Source organism: Entelurus aequoreus, linkage group LG11, assembly GCF_033978785.1.
Source record: "Entelurus aequoreus isolate RoL-2023_Sb linkage group LG11, RoL_Eaeq_v1.1, whole genome shotgun sequence".
Classification (NCBI taxonomy): Eukaryota; Metazoa; Chordata; class Actinopteri; order Syngnathiformes; family Syngnathidae; genus Entelurus; species Entelurus aequoreus.
In genome coordinates, this window is record NC_084741.1 from 33,648,620 (window position 1) to 33,670,896 (window position 22,277).

The 22,277-nt window shown below is 38.2% G+C and overlaps 2 protein-coding genes across 5 annotated transcripts in view; one reads left to right on the plus strand and one right to left on the minus strand.

The window, feature by feature from the left end:
• The window catches only part of tax1bp1b (Tax1 (human T-cell leukemia virus type I) binding protein 1b), a 48,700-nt gene extending 33,418 nt beyond the window's left edge, over positions 1-15,282 (plus strand). Inside the window, exons 14-19 of one of the 4 annotated variants that reach the window (XM_062063035.1) lie at positions 1,622-1,705; positions 3,958-3,975; positions 5,788-5,983; positions 10,694-10,857; positions 14,399-14,487; positions 14,748-15,282. In XM_062063035.1, coding sequence (XP_061919019.1) covers positions 1,622-1,705; positions 3,958-3,975; positions 5,788-5,983; positions 10,694-10,857; positions 14,399-14,487; positions 14,748-14,946 — 750 coding nt within the window. In that variant the 3' untranslated portion in view covers positions 14,947-15,282. The remainder of the gene's footprint in view (positions 1-1,621; positions 1,706-3,957; positions 3,976-5,787; positions 5,984-10,693; positions 10,858-14,398; positions 14,488-14,747) is intronic. The other 3 variants (XM_062063036.1, XM_062063038.1, XM_062063039.1) reach the window with 3 other exon arrangements.
• Positions 15,283-18,519: 3,237 nt separating this feature from the next.
• The window catches only part of jazf1b (JAZF zinc finger 1b), a 43,026-nt gene continuing 39,268 nt past the window's right edge, over positions 18,520-22,277 (minus strand). The window contains exon 5 of the mRNA XM_062063040.1: positions 18,520-21,107. Coding sequence (XP_061919024.1) covers positions 20,928-21,107 — 180 coding nt within the window. The 3' untranslated portion in view covers positions 18,520-20,927. The remainder of the gene's footprint in view (positions 21,108-22,277) is intronic.

Sequence of the window (22,277 nt, forward strand, 5' to 3'; positions counted from 1 at the left end):
TTTCTAATCATCAATTAGCCTTCTGAGCCAACGAGCAAACACATTGTACCATTAAAACACTGGAGTGATAGTTGCTGGAAATGGGCTTCTATACACCTATGTAGATATTGCACCAAAAACCAGACATTTGCAGCTAGAATAGTCATTTACCACATTAGCAATGTATAGAGTGTATTTCTTTAAAGTTAAGACTAGTTTAAAGTTATCTTCATTGAAAAGTACAGTGCTTTTCTTTAAAAAATAAGGACATTTCAATGTGACCCCAAACTTTTGAACGGTAGTGTGTATATATATATATATATATATATATATATATATATATATATATATATATATATATATATATATATATATATACAATATACAAATGCTTGGGTCTGCTGTACAGATAATTATAAACAAATTTAAGTGCAATGAACATAATCTACTTAATGAATATAATATATATATGCTACAGTATGAGTGTTTACTGTGTATATATAGTACAGAAGTTATATTCCTAAATTAACACTTAAGGTACTCACACTACACAGTACACATGAATAACAAAAAATACAGTACTAAAATATTAAATTGAAGAAAAAAAAAAGATTACGAATTTATAAAATTATGTTGCACCCTGGAAGGGGTGTTGCAAGCGAGGGAGAGACAAGACTATTAGGTCAAGAAAGTCTCAGTAATGAGAACACTTTCAATTAATACATTACACAGGCTGGAGATTCTACACAGTGTAAAAAATGATGGTGTAAAACTATTTTTGAAAACATTTGATTGTGAAAAATGCCAGACGGATGTGTTTTTAGGGACTGCTGAACAGAATATGATACCACAACGTCCGGCAGAAATTATTCATATTAGTAATAGATTTTATTTGTAGTAGATCTTGCAATTGTTGTTGTTGTTGTGCCTTTTCTGTTAATCACTTTCTTCAGACTTTTGGTTGTTGAAAATATTATTTTGAAAAGATTAATATAGCAAATGCTTTTAATGTGGACTGAGGATTTAGGAATTTTTTTAAAAAACTAGAGTGAAAAGATACTTTATACCCATAACGGGCTGCACACGGCCTTAGCCGCGTCGGGTCAATGGGACTGTTATGTCCTCAATGTATGGCTATTGTAAACTCTGCCTTTGATTATATCTCCCTTCCTTCAACACAATCCTTGTGACCGTGTTGTTTATGAGCTGGCCCGTCTGTGAAACAACACTTTACGGCTGTTTATGTCAGCCACTGGAGACAAGTAAAGCTTGGCTCGCAAGCGTCCTCTCCAGTTCCCGGCCTAATGCTTCGCTTGGCTCTGGGCAGGCGGATATTTGCCCCAGTGTCTCTGAAGAGCTCAAACATGTAGCCTTACCGCATATAAATCAACGCTCAGAAAGGAGGAATCTTTTGTAGTGCAGATAAGTTCATGTCACACACACACACACACACACACACACACACACACACACACACACACACACACACACACACACACACACACACACACACACACACACACACACACACACACACACACACACACACACACACACACACACACACAGTGCTCTTTACTATGAGGAGCACATGACATATCCATGAGAAGCAGAAGCATTGTTTATCCTGTGTTTTCTGTAGAGCCAGGTAGCCCAGAAAGGGCGTGAGCTTAAGGATCTGAAGGAAACACTAGCTCTTGTTGTGAAAGAGAAGGAAAAACTGGAGGTTGGTGACCTTTTTCATTTTCCAGTTTATAGACTCTTTCCATTGCCTCTTCTTGAGTGTGAAATATCTTCTAATTGTAAAAAAGCTAAGTAAATCTGTTGTTTTCCATTCCATTAGTCTGGAGCACAGCTCTGCCTAAAATGACCTAAAATAATGTTTGGACGTAATTCTGGTGTAGCTTTAAGGAGCACGATGACTCCATTTGAGGTTAAGGCTGTAAATTCAACTGACGTCTGCTACGAACATCAATGAAACAAACCTGTCTTGTTCCCTTTGGAAGAGAAGAGTTGTATCCAGTGTTTTCCATACAATTTTTTTTATTAAAAAAGATTGGACCGCCACAAGTAGATTTGCCCTCGCTCATTAACACATTATATGGGTCTGACTGTGTACATCTCATTGTTGTTAAACACCTCAAACACCCATGGTGTGCCGGAGAATAAGAAGATGTAGCAGGGGATCAGTATTGCCAGCTCATATTTGGTAATGACACCACCCCTCTAGATACTATTTTCCTCAAAAATGCAACTATTTACGGGGGCTCTCAAAAGGGTTAGATGGAATTAAAACTAATTTAGAAGTGTAAAGGTTCTTCTATTTAGGAGATTTATTAAAATGTGGCAGCACCACAGCAAGTTCTGTGTAGGTTTCACTTTTGCTTCTCCTCGCACATAAATGTGGTGTGTTCAAAAACTACCAAACAAAGTAATGCCAAAAGAAAAAAATGTTCGCCATACCTGACGCCCCTGCAAAATATTGGGACTTTTGCTGCATGTTACGGGCCTCAAAAAGGATGAAAATGAAGAAACAAACACAGCAATTTCAATAGGACCCTGTTGGCCTTGTTCTACTGCTCGGGCCCTAAGAAAATTTAAATAATTAAATAAAATCAAGTGAAATGAAACAAAAAGAAACTGTGATAGGCTCCAGGAAAAAAAAAAAAAAAAAAGTATACATAAAATAAAAGATTTGAATTTGTGGAGCCGAGTTATTAACGTTTTGTGTTTTGTGACGAATCATTGGAGCAATGTTTGCCCACATCTTACGGCGTAGGCAAAATTTGTTCGCAATTAATCATCACTTCTATGTTTACTGTCTGTAATTTTAACTGCGACTCATTTGGCCAAAGTCCTGAGGGGGAGATGTTAAAGTACAACCCCTTTTTTTTGCCGAAAAATTACCAAAAACCAAGTTTGGCACCATACCAAGCCCAAATCTTATGGCGTACCAAAAATGTGTTCGCAATTTATCATTGCCTATATGTGTAGTATCTGTAATTTTACCGCGACTCCTAGGAGGAGTTAGTTAAAGTACAACTCCTTATTTTCGCCAAAAAAATGGAAACGGAAAACCAAAATAACCAACTTCCTGTTTGTTTTCATGTACTGGTTCCTGAGACTTTTATGTGCGTTTTGTCATGATATGTCTCCTGCAAGATTCGTTGTGAGACGTTGTGATATGAGAAACTGGTTGGATGGCCTAATTTTTTTCTATTTTTAAAAGTGGCGCTAGAGAGCCAATTTTGAAATTTCATTTTCGAACCGCCAAAATATTAATTTTTTTTCCCATACATGACGCGCCTGCAAAATATGGGGACTTTTTGTGCATATTAAGGGCTTCCAAATGGTGTCCAAACGTATGGAAGAAAAAACACATCCATTTCAATCGGGCCCTTGCGGTGCTCTGCATGGCCTCTGCTTGCTACGCTGCTCGGGCCCTAATAAGTACCCTAAAAGCACGTATTGCTCTTCTCAATGAGCTTCGGGTGCTGTTGTGAACGCCTCCCCCATATAAAAACACTCATAAAAAATATGTACAGGTAAATTTTTAGTTCTAAAGTTATTTTTTTTGTTTTTAAAAAAAAATGTAATAGGGCTGTCTAAGTTAACGCAACTTGACGAAAGTTTCCTTTGACGACGCTATTTTTTTAAATGGTGCGATTTACGTGTGTCCTTGTGTGGCTCTCTGTCCATACCGTAGCAGTGGAAACGCAGCGGTGTTCTGGCTGATGTTGAGTCACAGGAACAAATAGAGATTTGTAAGGGACAAAAGAAAGACCTAAATTATTCCTGTCTACATCGCTGTGGGTTTTTAGCTCCTGGCAGCAGTATTGCTAAGTCGACCTACTTGATGTGACTTTTTTTAAAGTCTCTTGCAAAGTTTGCTAGTAGCAGGTTGTGTTTTTTGGGGGGGACTTGTTTTTCACTGTGTCGCTTATTTGGGCTTGTTTTTTGTCTCTCCCCACAATAAAGCAAACCACGTCTGCGCCGGTAAGTACTTTGTCCTTTTCTACACGTTTCCTGGTTATGGTGGCCCCGGTTGACTTGGCATTCCCTTAAACATGCGCAAGCAAATAACGCATGTGCAACCACGCCTGAGACCAGACTGACGGACAAACAAGTGATGAGACAGAAAGAGTTAATAGGGAAAACTTGATAAAAAATATTATATATATACATTTCATATTGGGAGAAAGAGAGAACACTGAAGGACTGAATTAGACCGCAAGTGGAAAATGTCTTACGCCTATGTGCGTGTCTGTCTGTCCATTTTGTGTTGAGCTGTTAAAATAGCATAACAAACATTTTCATGATGGGTGTACTTTTTAATTAGGTATACTTATTTAGACCTGGGGCTATCGATTATTTTAGTAATCGATCGATAAGTTTGTTCGAGTAATCGGATAAAACACACTTTATACACTCAATGTGTCTTTTAGGGAAAATAGTGGAAATTAGGGGTGTGGGAAAAAATCGATTCGAATTCGAATCGCAATTCTCACGCTGTGCGATTCAGAATCGATTCTTATTTTTAAAAAATCGATTTTAATTTGTAATTTTAATTTTTTTTTTTTTTTTTTTTTTTAATTAATCAATCCAACAAAACAATACACAGCAATACCATAACAATGCAATCCAATTCCAAAACCAAACCCGACCCAGCAACACTCAAAACTGCAATAAACAGAGCAATTGAGCGGTGACACAAACACGACACAGAACAAACCAAAAGTAGTGAAACAAAAATGAATATTATGAACAACAGTATCAATATTAGTTACAATTTCAACATAGCAGTGATTAAAAATCCCTCATTGACATTATCATTAGACATTTATAAAAAAAAAATTAAAACAATTAACAGTATTGTCACAGTGGCTTACACTTGCATCGCATCTCATAAGCTTGACAACACACTGTATCCAATATTTTCACAAAGATAAAATAAGTCATATTTTTGGTTCATTTAATAGTTAAAAACAAATTTAAATTATTGCAATCAGTTGATAAAACATTGTCCTTTACAATTGTAAAAGCTTTTTACAAAAATCTACTACTCTGCTTGCATGTCAGCAGACTGGGATAGATCCTGCTGAAATCCTATGTATTGAATGAATAGAGAATCGTTTTGAATCTGGAAAATATCGTTTTTTAATCGAGAATCGTGTTGAATTGAAAAAAAAAATCGATTTTGAATCGAATCGTGACCCCAAGAATCAATATTGAATCGAATCGTGGGACACCTAAAGATTCACAGCCCTAGTGGAACTCAACAAATATTTTTCTACTTGCACGTCATCAACATTGAAATTGAACGTTAAACATGTGAACATTAATAAAAAATAAATAAAATATCTGCAGTTTGCCTCTACACCGATCACGGCATCCACACACCACCACTCTCATGTGCACTCGATTGCAACAGCAGTGCGGAAACCGTGTCCACTTATTTAAAGTTCCAGGCACTCCAGGCGGTCCAAATTTTATTAATCTCTATTAGTTACTCATTAAACAATTAATCAAAGTAACAGGATATAAATCAACGGCTTTTTCTATTCGAATTATTACATTTAATTGTGGCACCCCTATTTGTGATAATTATGAGTTAAATATGAACAAAATGCGATTTAATATTTTTTCTACTCCTATTTGTCTTCTGCAATGTCTCCCACAGCGTCCGTTACATATACATGCACATGCGTCACGGCCAATTTAGATGGCAGTTCTTAGATGTACCATCTTTTCTACTGGCAGTGAGACTTGCTGGCGGCGTATTGATGCGTGGTGTCTTTGTGTTCCCAGGAGAGTCAGAAGAACCCCAACAAGGGCGAGCATGGGGCCAGTGGCAAAAGTAGTCCAGAGAAAGTTCAATCCAGTGTGCCTTTATTCCTGCAATACCACTACCCTTACACTCTGGATGCTCCCACCCCGCTGTTGGTGTCTCAGAGCCCCTCAAAGCTGCACTTTGGGAACCCTTACTCCATCCCTGAATCAAAAGGTTGGTCCATGTCATTTTCAGACGGCAAAAAGACCCCCTGATGTCATTGAGTACCATGTCTCACTCTGGTCATCTCACAACTGGATGATTGCTGGTTCAATCCTAAGTACTCCCGTGACTATGTCACAGTACCCTTGGGCAAGATACTGACACTACAGTATCTCCTGATGCTGCATCATCACTTGTAGAGTGAAGTAACGGGGTTGCACGATACAGACGATAAACAATTAAAAATTGAACGGGCCCTCGTTCGCCCTGCATCACAGGGTTCACAGGAGTCTGCCGGCACGCATAACGTTTGTGGTCACGTCCTTCCTGATGCTCTGACCCACCACCAAACATTTCAGGAAGATCGGAGCATGCGTAAGGAAGTTATGACAGTTATAATTTTCCACCACAAGGGGGAGATAATGGTGCCGCAGTAAGCATGCAGTTGTGTCCCACCCAACACATTAACCCACCATCAAAAATTTCAGGAAGATCGGAGCACAAGTTAGGACTGTTAATAATGTTCCACCACAAGAGGTGATATTGGTGCCATTGCAGTAATGCAGTTGCATCCCACCCAATATTGTGACCCACCATCAAACATTTCAAGAAGATCGGAGCATGCGTAAGGAAGATATTATTATAAAAAATGTTCATCACAAGGGGGACGAAAATGGCATATAAGTCCCACCCAACACCCCAAACCACTATCTAAAATTTCAGGAAGATCGGAGCATGTTGAAGGAAATTATGACCGTTATAATTTTCCACCGCAAGGTGGCGATATTGGCACCTCTGCAGTGATGCAGTTGCATCCCACTCATTACTGTGATACGCCATCAAATAATGCGGCATGTTCGGAGCATTTAGAAGGAAGTTATGGCTGTTATAATTGTTCACCACAAGATGATAGTGTCAATATTAACTTCTAGGCATGATCAGACTCCGATCTTAAAAGTTTTATCTCAAAAGGTAGATCCGATCAACTTAAAAAGCTGTTTGCAACATTTACACAGATGCTTAGAGGTCGCTTTAGGTGTTGTTAGCTAATAATAGCAATTTGGATAGCTAGCGTTAGCTGTCATTGAATGCATATTGTATCACAAAAACAACATGACTGCAAATTGTTTGCTGCTTCTCTCGGACTGCTTTTGTATGTGTTGACGAGATCGGGTGAGTGACCGCCGTAAAACACCAATCATTTGATGTGGGCCAGTAAAAAATGTTGTTACATAAACTTCATAATTGTAAAAAATATAGACAATTGTAAAACAAATGTGTTCTGTTTAACCATTAATGGTAACATAATCTAGCCGGTGGTGTTCTTGTTATATATTTTTTTACATATTTATGTAAAATTATATTTGAATATGTACACATGTTACATTTACATGTTAAATACATACAGGCGTGGTCAAAAGTTTACATAATGTCATGGCTGTCTTGAGTTTCCAATAATTTCTACAACTCTTATTTTTTTGTAATAGGTTGACTGGAGCACATACTTCTTGGTCACAAAAAACATTCATGAAGTTTGGTTCTTCTATGACTGTATTATGGGTCTACTGAAAATGTGACCAAATCTGCTGGGTCAAAAGTATACATACAGCAATGTTAATATTTGGTTACATGTCCCTTGGCAAGTTTCACTGCAATAAGGAACTTTTGGTAGCCATCCACAAGCTGGCAAGCTTCTGGTTGAATATTTGACCACTCGTTTTGACAACATTGGTGCAGTTCAGCTAAATTTGTTGGTTTTCTGACATGGACTTGTTTCTTCAGCATTGTCCACACGTTTAAGTCAGGACTTTGGGAAGGCCATTCTAAAACCTTAATTCTAGCCTGATTTAGCCATTCCTTTACCACTTTTGATGTGTGTTTGGGGTCATTGTCCTGTTGGAACACCCAACAGCGCCCAAGACCTAACCTCCAGGCTGATGATTTTAGGTTTAGGCCTCACCCTTTCTCCTATGTTTGGAGGAGAAAAAGTGAGGCCTTTAATCCCAGGAACACCATTCCCACCGTCAAGCATGGCGGTGGTAGTATTATGCTCTGGGCCTGTTTTGCTTCCAATGGAACTGGTGCTTTACAGAGAGTAAATGGGACAATGAAAAAGGAGGATTATCTCCAAATTCTTCAGGACAACCTAAAATCATCAGCCCGGAGGTTGGGTCTTGGGCGCAGTTGGGTGTTCCAACAGGACAATGACCCCAAACACATGTCAAAAGTGGTAAAGAAATGGCTAAATCAGGCTAGAATTAAGGTTTTAGAATGGCCTTCCCAAAGCCCTGACTTAAATGTGTGGACAATGCTGAAGAAACAAATCCATGTCAGAAAACCAACAAATTTAGCTGAACTGCACCAATTTTGTCAAGACGAGTGGTCAAAAATTCAACCAGAAGCTTGTGGATGGCTACCAAAAGCGCCTTATTGCAGTGAAACTTGCCAAGGGGAATGTAACAAAATATTAACATTGCTGTATGTATACTTTTGACCCAGCAGATTTGGTCACATTTCAGTAGACCCATAATAAATTCATAAAAGAACCAAACTTCATGAATGTTTTTTGTGACAAACAAGTATGTGCTCCAATCACTCTATCACAAAAAATAAGAGTTGTAGAAATTATTGGAAACTCAAGACAGCCATGAAATTATGTTCTTTACAAGTGTGTGTAAACTTTTGACCACGAATGTACATATTCAAAAAGTTTTAATGTTACTGTAAAGAAGTTACAAACAGCACCTGTAAGTACAGTAATGACCGTTTGATTGGTAATGGCATAGGGCAGATTTCGCAGCCAGGCTCTGCTCGCTACGAATAGCTATGAACAGGAACTGACCCATCAAACACTTCAGGGTGTCAACATCATCATTTCTACCAAATAAGATCAAGACCTGAATTTGTGGAGCCGAGTTATAAGCATTTTGTGTGTTGTGGCAAACCATCGCAGCAATGTTTGGCGCCATGCCATGCCCTCATCTTATGGCGTAGAAAAAAATTGTTTGCATTTTATCATCACCTATATGTGTAATATCTGTAATTTTAACTGCAACTCATTTGGTCAAAGTGCCTGGGGGAAATTTGTTAAAAGTATGACCCGTTTTTTTTTGCCTAAAAATGGCAGACAAAAACCAAGTTGGCAGACTCCCTGTTCATTTTCAAGTATAGTTTCCTGAGACTTTTATGTGCGTCTCGTCATGATAGACGTCTCCTGCGATTTTTGTGTCGATACGTGAAAATGGTGGGAGGGGCCAGTTTCTTCTAATTTTAAAGATGGCGCTAGAGAGCCATTATATTTTCAGGATGCCCAAAATATCAAAATGTTTGCCATACCTGACGTGCCTGCACTATATGGGGACTTTGTGTGCATGTTTAGGGCCTCAAAAAGGCATCCAATACTGAAGAAAAGACAGCAATTTCAATAGGGCCCTTGTGGTGCTCGTGCTGCTTGGGCTAAACATGCCACACTAAAAACACTGTAGGAGGATACAAAAAGCATATCTAACTAAACTAGAGCAAAACGGGCGTGCAGATTAATACAGCTATCGACAGTGTCCATACCAAGTATTAGTTCATCTAGATTTTTTTAGTATCGCAAAATAGTTTTTGTATTTTTTAACAAACTCAGGAAATAAAAGCCAATAGTAGTTTTTGCTTTTAATAATTTTTGCACTTTGACTTGATTATAAATATTATAATTTCTTAATAAAAGTCAATCAGCAAATAATATAATGATAATGTTAATTGAGATTGTTACACTGCCATCCTGTGTTGTTTAATCATTTAATGATCTTAGAAAATTGAAGTATCAGAATCAACATTTGTATAACCAATACTGCCCCTGTAACTACTTGGTATTGGATTGATAGCCAAAACTAATATAAAGTATCCAAGTGCATTTTATATTTTAACAGAAGTGTTGATAAAACCATGTTACAACAGAAAGTAACCAGATATTAACAGTGAATTAACAAGTAGATTAATAAGAGTTTTGAAAAAAATAATACAACTAAAAATTATGTAATATGTTACTGCAGTGGTCCTCAAACCTTTTTCACAAGTACCACCTTAAAAAAACACTTGGCTCTTTTAAGTACCACCTAAATGACCTACATTAAAATACAGTGGCGGAGCAGGCCTAAAATATTCAATAGAAACAAGCCAGAGGTTTTATTTAGCAAGTTTATTTAATATCTTAGGCTATTGTTACATTGCACACAGTTTGAATAGTAACTCTGTGTTTGAATATAGGAAAATAAAACACTGCACTTTAATAAAGTGATTCTAGTGGTATCCGTACCACAGTTTGAGAATCATTGTGTTACTGCATAAGTCCACTGTTAAAATAAGAGTCTTTGTAACCCGTTTTGTAATTATTCTATTATCATTTACATACCAAATAAAATATTGTGATATATATCGTTATTGCAGGAGGCTGCAATATATATATTGTGATACAGATTTTAGGCTGTATCGTCCATCCCTAGTAACAGTCAAAGCTCTCGGAGTTACCTCAAAGGTTGAAAAGCCTTCAAGTGAAATGTATCCCACTTATTCTGTGTACATTGTCTCACACTTAAAATCAGGTTCACTTGATGAGTGCAGGGCTGGTACACCTTACTGGGCTGAGATATTCAATATTTTTACTGTATAAGAACATAGTGGATTACAAAACTTAAGTAATTTGATTGACAGCATATGTGATTGTGTTCCCTGCAGACGAAGACGATGAGGAGCTGTCAGATGAGCAGCTGCTTTGTCTCCCCCCCACGGGCCCACCCTCATGGGATAGCAACGTGGTGTGTATCCAACCCACACGTAATCAGGCCCGCCCCGATGGCCACGAGGAGGCGGAGGATAAGCCGAGCAACACCAACAACAACGTAACATATTTAAGTTTGATATGATTCACATAAATTGTCGCACTATAGTGAGCACACATTTTAGATGTCATTTTATTACACCGTCTTAAGGGATAATACTATACAAATTACCCTTGCATATGCTTTTAAGAGTTGTCAGTGTACAGTAGGGGTGTAACGGTACACAAAAATTTCGGTTCGGTACGTACCTCGGTTTAGAGGTCACGATTCGGTTCATTTTCGGTACAGTAAGAAAACAACAAAATATAAATTTTTTGGTTATTTATTTACCAAATTTGTAAACTATGGCTTTATCCTTTTAACATTGGGAACACTATAATAATTCTGCCCACGTTAATCAACATTAAACTGCCTCAAGTTGTTGCTCAGATTAAATAAAATGACAAAACTTTTCTTCTACATATAAAAAGTGCAACATTAAACAGTTTCAAGTCAACCCTTCATGCTTAATTTATTACAGCATTTGGAAAGCCTGTAGTTGATTTTTATTATGTAAATGTTATATTTTTATCAACATGTGATAGCAGGGACCCTGCCATTCAAAACTAGGCTGCTCCATTACTAATGATTAATGTAACTATAGCTGAAAAAATTGTACAATAGCAATAGGAGAGACTATTCATCCCTGAACACCATGGAGTTCATGTAGGCTTAATGATGCACTTACATTATTATATCAACTATCAGAGACAAAAACTCTTCCTTTAACATAATGTCCTTTTTTGCGGCTTCAACACAGCTTAATCAACACAGAAAAAGGTAAAGTGAAATAACAGACAGACAGGGCTTTGCTGTCTGTAACACACACACACACACACACACACATGCACAAACGCACACACACACACACACACACACACACACACACACACACACACACACGCACACACACACACACCGCAAAATGAGCTAACGTTACGCTAAAAGCGAATTAGCCTTCACCTCAAGCCAGGACTGCGAGCGAGCTGAGCTGCAGTTTATATTTCTAGAAGGTCAACGGGCTCATAGTGATGTTACTAGTAGTTGACTGGGTGGTGTTTATTATAATTTGGGGACAGTCCGCTGCCTGATGCTTACCTGCTAAACGCTAAGCACTGACTACATGCGCTCTGAATACGCACTGCTGATTGGCTGTTACCGCTCTGTTTGTAACCAATCAGATGGTTGTGTGGGTGGGACAATGCTGGGTGCTGTGTAGAGTACTGACAGAGACAGAGGCAGAAGGAAGCGGAGCAGCTTGTTAAGACTTTAGCTTAGGCGGCTACTTTATATGTTCGTGTGGAAACTCGTTCGGTACACCTCCGAACCGAACCCCCCGTACCGAAACGGTTCAATACAAATACACGTACCGTTACACCCCTAGTGTACAGTATCAAAACCAAAAATTAATATAAGCAACTTTATCAATAATAGTATCTATAATAGTTGTTAAATGTTTTTAATCCAAAATTTGATTTATAATATTTTTTTTAAATAATTGTTGAAAACATTTTAATTGTCAAAAATTATGAATTGATTTTGAAATTAAATCATTAAAAATCGCGATTGGGATTGAATTGATACAACATTAGGCCATACAACATAAAAAAACACTTTATATCAATAGATAGATCTGAAGTTGCTAAAATATTTCAAACCTTAAAGAGTAAAACAAAAAATGTATTCCTGTTTATGACACTTTTGGATTCCAATAGTAAGTGTGTATAATCAATCTTAAAGATTTGGGGAATTTTGCCTATCGTTCTCAATCATGACAGACAAGAACACATATGTTTTTGTTTTTTTTGCATGCTACTTTCATCAATCATCAATGAATCAATGTTTATTTATACAGCCCTTAATAACAAGTGCCTCAGAGGGCTTCACAAACCACAACGACATCCCTGGATTCGAACTAACACTTATCCCAATGGTTTTGTTTGGTCAAGCATTTCCAGTTGGTTTTGGGCAAGCACGCCATTTATGTCGGCATAGCTTGGCTCCAAGCTCCACATTTACGCCGCCAAGTCATGCCGGTCCTGACTCTCACGGCTTGCGTTTGCTCTAATGTTTCAGTCTCTCTTCGTGCTCGCTTGTAGAACCAGCAGTTCATCCTCCGTATATTCAGCTTCAAAAAGATAAGGTTGTGAATCCTCAAAAAGAGTCATTTTTGGTGTTTATTACTAAGTGTGCCGTTATTAGAACACACATTTGTTGATGGAAGTAGTAATTGCGTTCATATGAGCGCTGAAATAAATGCGCCCGGGGAATAAGTTCCGGCAAAGCTTAAAATGACCAAAATACGGTAAATATTAGAGATGTCCGAAAATGGCTTTTTTGCCGATATCCGATATTGTCCAACTCTTAATTACCGATTCCGATATCAACCGATACCAATATATACAGTCGTGGAATTAACACATTATTATGCCTAATTTTGTTGTGATGCCCCGCTGGATGCATTAAACAATGTAACAAGATTTTCCAAAATAAATCAACTCAAGTTATGGAAAAAAAAATGCCAACATGGCACTGCCTTATTTATTATTGAAGTCACAAAGAGCATTATTTTTTTTAACATTTGGGACATGCTCTCCCTAAGAGAGCATGAGGAGGTTGAGGTGGGCGGGGTTGGAGGCGACGGGCTTGAGGTGGGGGCGGGGGGTGTATATTGTAGCGTCCCGGAAGAGTTAGTGCTGCAAGGAGTTCTGGGTATTTGTTCTGTTGTGTTTATGTTGTGTTACGGTGCGGATGTTCTCCCGAAATATGTTTGTCATTCTTGTTTGGTGTGGGTTCACAGTTTGGCGCATATGTGAAACAGTGTTAAAGTTGTTTGTACGGCCACCCTCAGTGTGACCTGTATGGCTGTTGATCAAGTATGGATTGCATTCACTTGTGTGTGTGAAAAGTCGTAGATATTATATGATTGGGCCGGCACGCAAAGGCAGTGCCTTTAAGGTTTATTGGCGCTCTGTACTTCTACCTACGTCCGTGTACCACTCCGTACAGCGGCGTTTTAAAAAGTCATACATTTTACTTTTTGAAACCGATACCGATAATTTCCGATATTACATTTCAAAGCATTTATCGGCCGATAATATCAGGCTGCCGATATTATCAACATCTCTAGTAAATATTGTTGTGAACGTGTCAGTTATATAAAACGGTGGAGGGTTTTGAAGGCTACATAAGGGACTCCCATTAGCTGCATCTTGCAAGCGTTTTTGACACACGTGTTGTTGTCTCTCATAAGGATTGTGAATGATAGGCAACATTAAAAAAAGTGCAGTTCTCCTTTTAAGCTTGCACAAGGGGTAATCCATTTGCACTCAATGAACCACAACTCTGTGCCTCCAGCACTCGTGCAGCCCCAAACAATGATGCTACCGCCCTGCAAAACACAATTATTTTTGCTGCTCACTGCTCTTCAGACAATAATGGCCGTGTATAAATCTACACACTTACTTGAGGAGAATTGTTGTAATCAAAATGCTTGTACTCCCTTTAGTGTGATACTGAGTTGTGTTAGTAATTATCAATGAGTGTGTTTTTTGCCTTTCAGGTTAACAATGCCAACGAAAAGTCGACCACAACCGGATCCAACAACCTCTTTGGGAACGATGGACAGAGTCCATTTTGCTTCGATGGCAGGTATAAATAACTCGCTCTTTCCAAAAGCTGCGTAGCGTAACATGTGTAAAGTGTTTGTTCGGCCGCGTTCCCCTCCTCTACGTAGTGGCAGACCACCCATGTTGCAACTCTTTACTACTTTGTGCTCACGTCATCACCTGCTAACAAAACAGCCTTTTAATAATGAACGTGTGTGTGTGTGTGTGTGTGTGTGTGTGTGTGTGTGTGTGTGTGTGTGTGTGTGTGTGTGTGTGTGTGTGTGTGTGTGTGTGCGTGCGCAGCATGGACATGAAGCGATGCCCGCTCTGCGAGGTCATCTTCCCGCCCAATTACGACCAGTCCAAGTTTGAGGAGCACGTCGAGAGCCACTGGAAAATCTGCCCCATGTGCAGCGAGCAGTTCCCGCTGGACTGCGACCAGAAGGCTTTCGAGAACCACGTCCTCACACATTTCGACGGGAATCCGCTCGAATTCGACTAGTCAGCGCCGACACGGAGATTCTTCTTCTTCTTGCATGAACCGCTGATCTTGCTTTCACAGAAAGGTTTTAATCAGTGTGCATCTTAGGAATACTTTGATTAATATTATTTTCTTTTTTTCCGTTCTAATTGAAACTAGTCAACAGGAAGAGAACATCTTACAATATATTTGCACCTTTATTTTAGATCTCTGGACTTCTTTTCTATCTTTGTGACTATTCTAGTCATCATTTAGTCATCGCGTGCTTCTTTTCAATTCTCTCTTCGGGTTTTAAATATTTTATCCATGTACTTGTTTTCCCTGTTAAGTAAACCAATAAAGTTTAAAACATCAGAACACCTTTTCATTCCAAACATAACAAAAGTTAAAGCATGAAGCAGCTTGTTTTTGGTTTTTTTAAACATTATTTAACAAAAGGGAATTCCACAAGTATTAAAGCAATAGTATCAAAAAAGCACAAAACAATTTCTACCGAATTAAAGCAAAGTGCTGTCCCCTAATACAACACTAGTGTTACTTTGTATAATGGTGTCTTTAAACCCAGGGCATTAATTTAGTGATAAGAGAAATAATTACAAAATCATCTTTTATAGAGTACTTTCTATTGAGCTGTCCCCAATCGTGACCCCTACATTTCAATACCGCTTAAAAAATTGTTTCCAATGGTGTAATTTAAAATATATTTGATTAAGTTTGAATAGAGGTTGAAAGACGTAGATTAGTGTAGGTTTAATTTCTAAATTAAAAAAACTGTTAAAAAAAAATCATGTCCCAAGTTTTTATCTCAGTACCAAAAGCAAGTTTTAGAGGCGTGGCTGATTCTAGATTTAGGCCACACCCCTACTATTTTGACCAGGAAGTGACGTTTCATTTCTGCCCCTCATAGAATAAATGTGTTCCAAAGTCTGAAAATCAGTGTGTATCTTTAAAAATGGTCACTCTTTTTACAGAAATGTGTACTTCTGATCTTGTACACTATATATAGGGACAAAGTTTTGAGAATACAACTTGGAAAATTAAAAATATTCCAACCTCACTTTGAACCTTTTATATATATATATATATATATATATATATATATATATATATATATATATATATATATATATATATATATATATATGCTTTAAATTGAGTATCGAAATTTAATTAAATTAAAATTGCAATTAGGATGTGAATTTATTTTTTGAGCACCCCTAGCAGATTTTATATATATATATATATATATATATATATATATATATATATATATATATATATATATATATACATATATATATATATATATATATATATATATATATATATATATATATATATATATATATATATATATATATATATATATACGTGTGTGTGTGTGTGTATATATGTATACAAAACCCAAAACTAGAGAAGTTGGCACGTTGTGTAAATCGTAAATAAAAACAGAATACAATGATTCGCTTATATTCAATAGAATAGACTGCAAAGACAAGATATTTAATGTTCGAGCTGAGTAACTAACTTTTTTTTGCAAATAATCTTTACTTTAGAATTTAGTGGCAGCAACACATTGCAAAAAAGTTGGCACAGGGGCATGTTCACCACTGTGTTACATGGCCTTTCCTTTTAACAACACTCAGTAAACGTTTGGGAACTGAGGAGACCAATTTTTGAAGCTTCTCAGGTGGAATTATTTCCCATTCTTGCTTGATGTACAGCTTAAGTTGTTCAACAGTCCGGGGGTCTCCGTTGTGGTATTTTAGGCTTCATAATGCGCCACACATTTTCAATGGGAGACAGGTCTGGACTACAGGCAGGCCAGTCTAGTACCCGCACTCTTTTACTATGAAGCCACGTTGATGTAACATCATTGTCTTGCTGAAATAAGCAGGGGCGTCCATGAAAAAGACGTTGCTTGGATGGCAACATATGTTGCTCCAAAACCTGTATGTACCTTTCAGCATTAATGGTTCTCTTCACAGATGTGTAAGTTACCCATGCCTTGGGCACTAATACACCCCCATACCATCACAATGGCTGGCTTTTGAACTTTGCGCTTTAACAGTCCGGATGGTTCTTTTCCTCTTTGGTCCGGAAGACACGACGTCGACTGTTTCCAAAAACAATTTGAAATGTGGACTCGTCAGACCACAGAACACTTTTCCACTTTGCATCAGTCCATCTTAGATGAGCTCGGGTCCAGTGAAGTCGGCGGCGTTTCTGGGTGTTGTTGATAAATGGCTTTCGCTTTGCATAGTAGAGTTTTAACTTGCACTTACAGATGTAGCGACGAACTGTAGTTACTGACAGTGGTTTTCTGAAGTGTTCCTGAGCCCATGTGGTGATATCCTTTACGCGCTGATGTCGCTTTTTGATGCAGTACAGCCTGAGGGATCGAAGGTCACGGGCATTCAGTGTTGGTGTTCGGCTTTGCTGCTTACGTACAGTGATTTCTCCAGATTCTCTTTACCTTTTGATATTACAGACCGGAGATGGTGAAATCCCTAAATTCCTTGCAATAGCTCGTTGAGAAATGTTGTTCTTAAGCTGTTGGACAATTTGCTCACGCATTTGTTCACAAAGTGGTGACCCTTGCTCCATCCTTGTTTGTGAATGACTGAGCATTTCATGGAAGCTGCTTTTATACCCAATCATGGCACCCACCTGTTCCCAATTAGCCTGTTCACCTGTGGGATGTTACAAATAAGTGTTTGATGAGCATTGCTCAACTTTCTCAGTCTTTTTTGCCACTTGTGCCAGCTTTTTGTAACATGTTTCAGGCATCAAATTCCAAATGAGCTAATAATTGCAAAAAATAACATCGTTTACCAGTTCGAAAGTTAAGTATCTTGTCTTTGCAGTATATTCAATTGAATATAAGTTGAAAAAGATTTGCAAATCATTGTATTTTGTTTTTATTTACGACTTACACAACGTGCCAACTTCACTGGTTTTGGGGTTTGTGTATATATATCTTTATATATGTATACACACACAGTATACAAAAACCAAGTCCTGCCTGCGTTCTCTTTCTAGCTCAGTAGGCACTGTAAAATATATATTTTTAAATACATTATTGTCATGAAATATTGACCTATTCAAGGCTGTAATTACCCAACATCAAATATTCCACTCTGCAACAATAATACAATTTTAGAAATAATTTGACAAAACCATACGATATATAAATACAAATATATAAAACCTTATATCAGTAGCTAAATATGGAGTTGTCTAAGATATCAAACTTTTAATGTTAAAACCAATATTTATTCCTCTTTCATGACACTTATGAGCGGGTCCCTTTTGGATCCGAAGAGCAAGTGTGTATCGTCAATCTTAATCTCAGTCTTAAGAGTTTGCTTTCATAGAAAACATGACTTAATCAGTTTGCATCGTAAGAACATTTAATATTTTCTTTTTTCATTAACATCTTAAATTTCCACTTTTATTCTAAATTTCTGGATTTCTTTTCCATCTTTGTGACTTTTCTGGTCCTTTAGTCAATGTGTGCTTTTTTCAATCCTCTCAGTTATTTTATCCAAGTACACGTTTCCCCTGTTAAATAAACCAAGTCTGAAACATCCGAACACCTTTTTATTCCAAACATAACAAAAATGTACATGAAGCAGCTTGTTTTTTTAAATTTTTTTAAACATGAATACCTTCTTTACATAATAGTCTTTTTTTACCACCCCTCCTCCAGAAACATATGAAAATATAATTTAATGCACTTGAAGCATATTACATTCACTGTACACGCTTATTAAAGACGTCTGGCAGTACAACACTGTCACAACTCTCCATCAAAATGCAAACATCCATGCCATGCAGTGAAAAATCGATTTCTAAAACATGATTGGTGGCACTTTTTTTTTTTAATACCATGAAAACTAGTGTAGTGCAAAGGCCTCCTTTAGCTCTTAGAACACAGCTTCACAACTACAAATAGACATCAGGAATGCAGGGGTGTCCAAACTACTCGTGAGGGTCGCATGATACCGTACTATCTCAAAATTAGGGTTGTCAAATATAATGCATTAAATTGTGATTAATCACAATTAATCATGCATATACGCAGATTAATCCCACAGTTTATTTTAACCACAAATGGTTACCAAAAAGGTGTGTTGTTGTATGGTCAGATCAATGCAAACATCAGATCCGAATGTGCAAATTTCACTTAAAAATACACCCGCACTGGACTTTAATTAAAACTGTCCACATTTTTGGAGCAAATAAATGTTGTGCATTGAAGCAACACATTTAAAATGCGTCCCTGTATGACATTCTGATTATCAAATTGCATTTGTGTCCAAATATTGGGGTCTTTTTTGAAGTTATTCAACTTAAGCAACTGATTACTTTTACTGATTTAATCGTGCTTGATCTGATTAAAAAACAAGAATCTTTTGACAGCACTACTCATAATATAGATATGACATCCTATTAATAATGAATTGTTGACTCTCTCAGAATATGCTAAGAATCAATGGAAAAAAAAAAAAAGCTTGCAAAAGTAAAAATGTAGCCACGTTTTGTTCAGACACCCCTGCTCCAACATCTGCCTCCACTGACACCATCTGGATTCTGGAATGGTTGACGATTCAAGACAAAGACAAACATCACAAAACTGGAAACATTGAAACTTTGACTGCCAAACTGTCAGTATACAGTAGCTCTTGTATACTTTCACTTTCGTTTTATTAGGGCTGTCCCAATACAACTTTTTCATTTCCAATACTGATATTGGAGCCTTTTGGTCAATACCGATATTTGTCCGATACGATATCAGCAGGAATCATAATACACACTTTCATCTTGTAGCGTGGAATGTTGGAAAAGGTTTGATCTCCTGAAATTAGGCGAAAGGGAAATGACACCAATGGCAGGTGTGAAAAACACAAACCTATTTATTATTAACCATCTGGAATAGACTTACGCAATCATTGAGTTGAAGTGGAGTGGTAATTGTTTCTTTGGCCATCACGATTCATGAAGTTAGGCTCATGTCACAGTAAGTCAAAAGATGATGCGGACACATTTGTTACTGGACACTTTCTAAGACACTCCTGCCTTGTAGACTTTTCGTATCGGTTATATGCAACTATGATTATTTCATACTTGTTTATATTGAAAAATGTCCTGTTTTAAACACTTACTAAGCACTTCTACTTTGTGTGCTTAGCTGTTGTGTAGCTGCTAGCTCAGAGAGACTACATGTTTACCTTTAGTAAAGGACTTGACTAAAATAGAAAAATAGACCAACCTTGTGTGCTTTTTGGAGGACATTTAGATGACAACTGGCTGTCCAAGTCAAGGCTCTGCAGGACTGCTTGTGGCCGATATCATCCGGCACTTTTGATGATATCGAACCGTTATCCAATATCAGTATCGTATTGAGACACCCCTACCCCTCATATTTACATGAACTAGGAACGTGAGGTTGGCAAAAATGCTCATTGGTTGGCAACTTGTTAAGAGAGAAAAAGTGCTTGATATTGAGGAGTTAAAACACTGTTCGAACACGTTGCTGAAATGCTTGCAAACGTCACCTGAGTTGGGTGCTCACACGTGGGCGATAATAAAATGAGATATACTCTGACTGGCCACAATTTTAGGCACATGCTAAAATCCTCACATGGATTTATTCAGTCATTATTGTGCTGGTGTGCCTAATGTTGTGGCCTTCAAAAGGGGTGCATTTTTGGCATTGACAAGGCATGGTGATGAAAAACGACACGTCAGGCGATTTGTTTCACCAACAAGCACCATAGGCCCCCCCCCCACCCCAAAAAAAATATATACGTCAAAAATAAACTCGACATTTTCATAGCTTGACTGTGCAAAATACAAAAGTTAAAAAGAAGCGTGGATGAATCCTAATAAGTCATGTGGGTTCCAAAGCATGCAAATAAAGAAGAAGTATAGTGTGACAGAGTGAAGAAGAAACACTGCTGCTGGTGATGTTGACCTTTCGGCATGACCTTATGACCTCACGACTGCTGCAGCTTGCGGATGATGTCGGCGGAGATGGGCGGGTGGAAGTTGATGGTGTGATGACGAAGACCCTGAGATGTCTTGTAGCTCTTCCCGCAGCGGCACTTGAAGGGTTTGCGCACCCGAATCTGTGTCCTGTGGCCATTCTTGGCGTGATATTTAATCCCGTTGACATTCTGGGAAGGAAGGTAGAGAACGACATGGTTTTACACAAAGTACGAGCTCCATCCACGTCACATGGAAATACATTGGCGGTTTCTTATTTAACAAAAGACCTTCCAAAATGACATTTAAATATACTGAACACAAATATAAACGCAACACTTTTGTTCTTGCTCCCATTTTTCATGAGTTGAACTCAAATATGTAACTTACTTACTTACTTAATCCTCTTCGTCCCTGACGGGACATAAGGCTTTGACGATCTACCTCCATCTGGACCTGTCTTGAGCAACATGCTGTGCGTCGCCCCAGGTTAGGTTCATCTCCTTCAGCTCAGCTGTCACCGTACACCGCCACGTGTTATTGGGCCGGCCTTGCTTCCTTTTCCCAGGTGGAGTCCAACGTAGTGCGATCTTGGAGATGCGGTCTTGGTCCATCCTGAGAACATGCCCAAGCCATTGGAATCGGCTGCATTTGATCTCTAGCGCCACACTGTTGCACTTGGTCTTCTTGTATAGATTGTGCATTGGATATTTTCTCGGGCCAGAATATTCGACAGAGTTTCGTGAGGCATCCATTGTGGAAGGCTTCGACTTTTTCATGTCATAGGATGTTACTCACCAGCACTCCGAGCCGTACAACAATACAGATTTTACATTACTGTTGTAAAGTCGGACCTTTGTTCTTAAGCTATATTGCTTGGATTCCAGATGGTCCTGTGCCTTTCCGAGTCTTGCTCTAATGTCCTTTTGTGCAGCGTTGTCCTTCCTGACGAGACTTCCCAGATAGGTAAAGTCCTCAACATAGTCGAGAGCGTGTCCATTCACTGTGATTGGTACATCTGGAGTGGCATTAATGCACATCACTTGTGTTGTGGGAGAACAAAGTCCACTGGATACCCCTGGATCTGTCAGTTGTATTCCGCATGACCCAGTCTATGGCAATCAGGAAGAGAATGGGGGAAATAGTACACCCTTGCCGCACACCAGACTCCACAGTGAACCGTGTAGATGGCTCACCATTAACAATGACACTGCATTCAAAGTGACGGTAGAACATCCCTATGAGAGTGACCAGTTTTGGAGGAACTCCATAGGCCCCAACAATCTTCCATAGGGTGTCACGATGTAGGCTGTCAAAGGCTTTGCGAAAGTCGATGAAGTTGATGTGCAGAGGAGTGTTCC